Source organism: Mytilus trossulus, unplaced genomic scaffold (assembly GCF_036588685.1).
Source record: "Mytilus trossulus isolate FHL-02 unplaced genomic scaffold, PNRI_Mtr1.1.1.hap1 h1tg000050l__unscaffolded, whole genome shotgun sequence".
NCBI classification, from domain to species: domain Eukaryota; kingdom Metazoa; phylum Mollusca; class Bivalvia; order Mytilida; family Mytilidae; genus Mytilus; species Mytilus trossulus.
Genome location: NW_026963292.1, coordinates 2,195,315 through 2,202,926, shown reverse-complemented (window position 1 = coordinate 2,202,926; position 7,612 = coordinate 2,195,315). Strand labels below are relative to the sequence as shown.

Below are 7,612 nucleotides of genomic sequence, written 5' to 3'. Positions count from 1 at the left end.
TGAATTTTCATTTTTTTTTATTATATTATTAATTCGTATATTTTAAAAAAATATGATTCGTTTAGAGATAGTCACATGTTAAACTATCTTTTCGAAGGTAGAGAGAAAACGGCGGATAGCAAAAAGCATATTGCACAGAGCATATTGCACGGTTATTTTTAGAATATCTAAACACCTATTTACTTTGTGACGTCATGTTATGAATTTCAAGGTATCGATAAACGTTTTGAAACAAATGATATCTGTGATCGATTATTTGACGAAAATCAAATACATAAGATGTCAAAACAAACAAAATAAATCAAATTAAATAACAACTAATATGTTGTTATTGTCAAGGAGACAATATGACAGTTATAAAATTCAAACAAAAAACAATGTTCTGAAATTAATAATATAACAAGTATAGCTTTTGTATGAGGTCAATACATGATATATCGATCCAAAGAAGTATATCAACCTCGGACTTTGTCCTCAGTCAATATATCCTTGTATCGACCACATACAAAGGCTATCTTTGTATTGTGTAGGGAGGTGATATAATCTTTAACTACAGGCATACATTAATGCACATTTTAACACACATCAACAACTTCGAACATTTTATTATACTAACTGTTTATTTGAATTTCAAAACAAACCGAGGAAAAAACGATTTGTTATTTACAGTTTTCAGATATTTAACATAATACACCCACTTCTAAGTCTGAAGTTCTTTTAGTATAAATCAAATATTGCTAAATATACATGACGTGTGCATAGACACAGTTTGAAGCGTGATAAACCCATTTCTGATTGGTTTTGGTAATAAAAAGTATATTAAATTTAGCATATTAAAAGACACACATTTGGTAAGGCTGTATACTGTAATGACAATTCAAGGTAAGTTTTATATTGTTTCAATTTACTTGAAAACAATGCTTTCATCTCTTCCGTAGCCTAAGTCTAATACAGTTCCCACTATTTTTGTAAGTTTATAAGTTGATTTTATAAATTCATATAGCAGTAGGTTACCTATTTTCAAATTTCTCCCATCACTTTAAAAGATAAGAACCAAGAGGCACAGGGTTGAGGAAACACATACTCTACTACTATAAGCCGTGTGTTAAGAAAATATCTTTAAAAGTACTGGTTTCAATTCAGCTGTATATCGGACGTAAGAGAAATTATATGGATTTCGAACTCATTACGATAAATCTGAATATCGATTTATTATTCACTGAGCGTGTAATTACTTGCAGTTGTCCCTTGGTTTTTGTCTCCCTGGCTATTTGTTTCCTAAGATTTTCCCTTCTTGAATTATGTCAGGGATTTTTTATTGTCCTTCTTCTCATATAATTTTGCATTTTTAAATATAATGATTGAAAATAGTTTTTGGGAAATTGAAACATACAGTAAAAAAAATCCAGTATTGATATAAATCAACGCATACATATATGTTCTTTTTCTTTCTAAAAGCAAACTTTAAAAGACCCATTTGTGACCTGTTGTGTGCTCTATGGTCGCTTTGCTTTGACACATTCCCCATTTCCATTTTCTCATTTTCATTTCGGTAAAACATTTGTAGAATGTATTTCTGATGATTTAATATGTTTAATATATTAGAAAACATCCCTCCCATGATAGTAAACTTTAATAAAAACGTTTTCGTCAAGTGATATTACTTTTCTTGTAATCGTACTGTTTTATATAATTCATGATGTAATGGTTAATAAAATAAAAATAGATGATGTGGTATAATTGCAAATGAGACAACCGTCCACAAGAGACCACAATGACACAGAAATTACCAACTATAGATCATCAACAATGAACGAAGCCCATACCGCATAGTCAGCTATAAAGGACCCCGAAATGACAATGTAAAACAATTCAAATAGGAAAACTAAAAAAACAATTAACGAAAAACAAATATTTCTTACATAAACAAACAACAACTACTGACAAAGAATGCTACTTTAATACAAACATAAAAATAAAATTGAGAATGGAAATGGGGAATGTGGCAAAGAAACAACAAGCCGACCATGGAAAAAACAACAACAGAAGGTCACCATTAGGTCTTCAATATTATGTAGCGAGATATTCCCGCACCCGGAGGCGTCCTTCAACAGGCACCTAAACAAATAAATACTAGTTCAGTGATAATGAACGACAAACTAATTTCCAAATAGTACACAAGAAACTAAAGATAAAAATATATTGTTGTGGTTAAGAGATATATGCTATCTTAATGTTGGGTATTAATATTTCAATTTTAGAAAACAATTGATAATGAGGGATGAAGTTATATTTAGCTGTTTGCTTCTGACAGTATGTGGTATGACACTTATGTTAAATATCATACAAAAAAGTAAAACAAAACGTTGCTTATAAACATTCAATAAAAGTAATTTACTATTTGTTGCAAATGTGTCCATTTACATCTGACATACATGAACGTATTCTTTTGTTACGTCACTGACTTCGAAGAAGAGTATATAGTTTAATATAAATAGAAATGTATTTTGGTTGATCATGAAGTAAGCTTCGATTTTAAATCTCAATTATCTCCCGTTTGGTCACTTAAATTGTGTTATTGCGCAGACTTTATTGTTTGCAAATGATTATCGTCTTCACAGTTGTTGTTCAAAACAGTGTACTAACAGAAGGTTTTTTTTTGGCAGACTATTATGAAGTCATATTGTGAAATCATAATTAGGATATATTTACTTATGTGACTAGAGTATATCATCTATTCATTTCCATTGAAATTAATATCATATTGAATGTTTTTGAAATATTGTTACAGCATAAAGGCTACATATAGCTCTAATCATACCTCTTCCTTTTGCTTATTGGGTCATAAGTGGAAACAATATTTTATTATGAAATTAGATGCATCTTGTACAATATAAATTCACCTTATGGTAAATGGGATTCAGAAACAAGCAATTCGTGTTTATATTAATCTGTATCATTCTTGAATTGGATACAAATTACAAAAATAAATCAAAACTTTTAGTTTACATACTCAGTTACATGATAGAAATATCGACAATGTTAATTGAGTTTCATGATTTTGGAAAAAGAAAAATGCTTACAGATATATTTTGTAAATTGTTAGTTTGTAAACCTTCCTTTTAGATTGATTAATAAAACTTTGTACAATAGGAAATAAACGAATTTTTCTTCATTTGAAGTCAAACTTGATCCATTTAAAAGTACTTTGGTGTCCATTGGTACAATTAATTGTAGGTTTCCAAATGACGTTATCATTTCTTGTGTTTTGGCCACATATGATGGGCAGTCTTATGTCCACATATAATGGGCAAAATTATTTAAAAAAAAATACGAATTAGTTGAATACCTGACATGGTAAAGGAATAATATCATTTTAATTTCTATAAAAACGGACGTCTTTTAACTGTTAATGATTGTGGTTTCATGCTTTTCCATTTAGATGGTCACACCCGGGATATAGATCAATTAGTCTAAAACAGAATGAAAAAATGTTATAATTTGGACATTAGAAAAAAAATGTAGATTTTCGATAAAAACCCTGCATTGATATCCGCCTATTTGCTACGACATTTTCTTCATCCGACCGTGTGCTCTCTAAATATAACCTTCTCAAATGATTACAACGGTGTACTTTTTTATGACAGCAATATTTGTTTTTTGTCAAGAAAACATTTTTGAAACGGATTCCTTTTTTCCTAACTTTTAAAACTAACTTTACCATTTAGGTTCTGGTCTTTAGTGTTGAAGGTGGTACGGTAACAATTAGTTTCTAATACCAGTGCCCTTTGGTTTCTGCATGATTTTTTTCTCATCGTCAACTACACAATATCGCTTTTTGAATATAATGAAAATCGGATTCAGCGTGTTTTTACAGATATTTTGACCAATTTGCATTATTTAATATGTTAATATGAGTTTTAAAAAACCCAGATGTATGAATGAAAATAATAAAGCGTCGGTAAAAGGGAATAAAATTAGCACTAAACGGTTTGGAAGTCTAATAAACGTTGCCAATATTTCCTAAACTCATTATCTTGAGCCAGAAAGGAAAGGGGAATCTTGAGGAGGGGCTTTTATGTTTCAAGGCAAAACCTAAATATTCTAAACAACTTGCACTTTGTTTAGCGTTTTCGTAGAATGAATACCACAATACGGTTTTTCTGTATAATTTTTAGGAATGACAATTCAAAAGAGAAATGCAGAAATGGAAGAAATATATGTCAAACATAATGATTCCGGAATGAAAACAAGATATGAATTCAATGATATCCGAATCAGTAATCGCAGGTAAAATATATGCTTATGATGATTAAGATAAATGAGTATTTCAAATTCAAATACTTGTACATATCTAGTTAAAATGAGGCAGAAGTTGCTGAAAGATTCTATAAAAATTCATTCATAATTGAACGAAAAATAGACGATCAGTGTACCATGACAAACAAACTACGAAAAGACAAAAAAAAACACTAGTTAATGAGTTTTATTGATAAAAGATCATTTGGATCTTAACGTCTCTGACAAGTATGTGCAACAATACATTACTTGATATTAAGTCTTTCAGACTTATATACTGCGGTAGATTCAGTAATGCTCGGACGTTTTGCTTGCAGTCATTTAAGTACTGTTCGGCACCTTTTTCAAAAAACGATAATGTATGTTGTTAATGTGTAGAGTTAATTAATATTCACTGAACAGGCTGAACATGAGTGCACAGCTTCAAATCGACTGCAAGCAAATTGTCTGAATAGTACTTTTAATTTTCCAGAGTGAATAAGTCTAAACATTTACTGAAAGACAGAAAATGACTCAATTATTAATAGTTTCTGGGCCTTCTGATCGAAATGACCATTTCAGATCATAATTGGTATCTATTTAACCGTCTACTAAAAACTACATTCAAAGCTTACAGAAAAAAATATAAGCTATAACCTGTATTTAAATTATACAATTACACAGCATACACTGGAATTTTGTCAATAGTAATTTTACAGTAATTATTTATATCTCATTTTTCATTTTGTAACTTCCAAATAGATATATAACAATGAATTTGAATACCATGTGTCATTTATATATATATATATATAGGGAAGAACCAAAAATTTGCGCAGATCTAACATTGTTGGGTTGATGTTTAGACGAGTTGTATATATATATATATATATATCGCATTCGTTTATAGATAATAGATGAATTTAGTTGTCAGTATATTTTTGGCTAATGAGTGTGGATGTCCCTTTGGTATCTTTCGCCTATTTTGTAGGTGATAAATGAGATTTGAATATTGGTATATTGCTGTTGCCTTAATTTATAAATTGCATTATGATGATAAATTTTTTTTTTCAACAGGAAAAGATGGAGCATTGGAAGTGGCAATAACGGCGATCATAACTCTGCAAATGGCAATCAAAACATTGGTAATACAAATACAAAAAAGAGCAAGCATACAAATGTGATAGATGTTCGAAATGAAAGAAATTTAAGAAGGAAACGAATGCTGAAAATCTGTGAAAAATGGAGCATAGGAAGTAACTACAGGCGATGGAAATACAGCAGATAACAACACTAATATTGACAACACGAATACAACTGCAAATGAAATTGGGGTAGGAAATTTTGAACATTCTGAACAGAAAAGTGACTGGAGTATCGGCAGTAACAACGAAGGAAATAAAAATTCCGCAAATGGCAACACAAATATTTGTAATAACCAGAAACAAAGTCACGAGAATACAAATGTATTCATTGCTGGAAATGTCAGAAACAATGGAAACAATGGAAAGAAAAGTGGCACCTTTTTATATTATATGGTCTATATGTCAAAACTGCTGATAACTTGCTTTATTGTAAGACATTTGATTTTGTAAATAGTTGACGTTTTCATTTTGTGTTCTTTAAGAAAATTTCACAAATAAAAAAGCCTATTTTTTGTTAAGTTGTGTTTTTCTTGTGTCCTTGCGTTAGCAGCGATATATAAAGAATAATAAACGGGGAAGTCCGTAATACATTCTGTATCACCCCGAGTAACCAATACCAGCAGAGGGCCGAAGTCCTGAAGGCTACTATTGGTCGAGGGTGATACAGCATATGCTACGGATTTTATCATTAATTAAAACGGAGGACTTTAGATTTTCCAAATTGAAGTCTTCTTACGAAAAAATATATTTGTTAAGGTTTAATATACTATTCAATATAAATATGACGTCACACAGTAGGCAGACCTGGGGCCGTCTTTTCATGCTACACTCTTGGACCAGTACTGCAGCAGCACTACTTATGCATTCAAGCTCCTCAAAGAATATGCCAGTGGGTATGGTCCACCACCAAAATGACAATGTAAACAAGTAAAACTTGATGTATTCAACAGTTTTCAATACTTCATTTTTTAACTTTCATGTGTGCTTCTTGTAAGCAATTACTGTTCATCTAGTCCTGATGAAATCTGTTTACTGTTTTTATTTCAGATTAAATTGATAGTTGAAATGAGTAGATTAAGTGTGTTACATGTATTTTGTTATTCAACTAAAGATCCATGCATACATTTGTATAACCATATAGATACAATTTCTGGTATATAATTTTTCTGACGTCAGACACTCAAATCAATCCATGTGTTCGTAGATAGTAGATGTTGTTGTGTCCTGTTAAATTGTTATACGATGATGACTGATGTTCCCATATTTTGACTATTTTATTGATTGTGACTGTTTATTTAACGCATCATGTAAATGTAACGGAATTTGATGAGACTGTTATTTAAGTGAGAGGGTTAGCGCTATAGAACCAGGTTTAATCCACCATTTTCTACATTTGAAAATGCCTGTACAAAGTCAGGAAATTGACAGTTCTTGTCCATTCGTTTTTGATGCGTTTTGTTTTTTGATTTTGCCATGTGATTATGGACTTTCCAAATTGATTTTCCTCTGAGTTCAGTATTTTTGTGATTTTACTTTTTACAAGTATACATTAACATACACATTGTTTCATGCAAGGTGAACCATATCTGCTATATCTACTAAAAGAAGTCCTATTAACACCTACTTTTCCAAATTACTACTTCAAAACACAGATTACGAATTTATCATTTACCTTATAACTGATTTCATATTACAACATATTTGTCTTGACTGTATACAGTGGAATATAGAAAAGTAGCTTTATCAGGTATCGATTGGTCTAGGTACTGATTAGTTCAAATAAATATGACGTCTTGAAAGGCTATTTTGTTTTGCTGTGACGCCTTCCTACAACTGACAAAAGTATGAAACAAATATTTTGTAAACTAACTTATTACTTATAAATGTCGCGATACATATAATTATACTTAGATACATAACCATGCTTTATCGCGTAAAGAGTCAGTAAAGATGGAAATATAGAAAGGTGTCACAGCAACAAATTAAAGTAGCCTTTCAATACGTCATAATCATCATCCCTTGAGTGCCGAACTGTCTTTCACGAATGCAAAATTGTCCTCGTGCGATATTGTTCGGTGCCAAAGTGTCAGAGTAAATGAGAGTGGAAAAATGTGAGATGATCGGGATTTTTTTATCTTTGTTATAAATCATACAAAAACAATTAGAATAACCAAGTCCGATATAAAACA

At 30.7% G+C, this 7,612-nt stretch overlaps 1 protein-coding gene across 1 annotated transcript; it reads left to right on the top strand.

The window, feature by feature from the left end:
* Positions 1 to 757: 757 nt before the first annotated feature.
* On the top strand, positions 758 to 5,890 carry LOC134699279 (uncharacterized). Its single transcript, XM_063560884.1, has 4 exons — positions 758 to 882; positions 2,262 to 2,320; positions 4,179 to 4,290; positions 5,356 to 5,890. Exons 2-4 carry the CDS (start codon positions 2,275 to 2,277, stop codon positions 5,564 to 5,566), a joined length of 369 nt encoding a protein of 122 aa, XP_063416954.1. The 5' UTR covers positions 758 to 882; positions 2,262 to 2,274; the 3' UTR covers positions 5,567 to 5,890.
* The last annotated feature ends 1,722 nt before the right edge of the window (positions 5,891 to 7,612 follow it).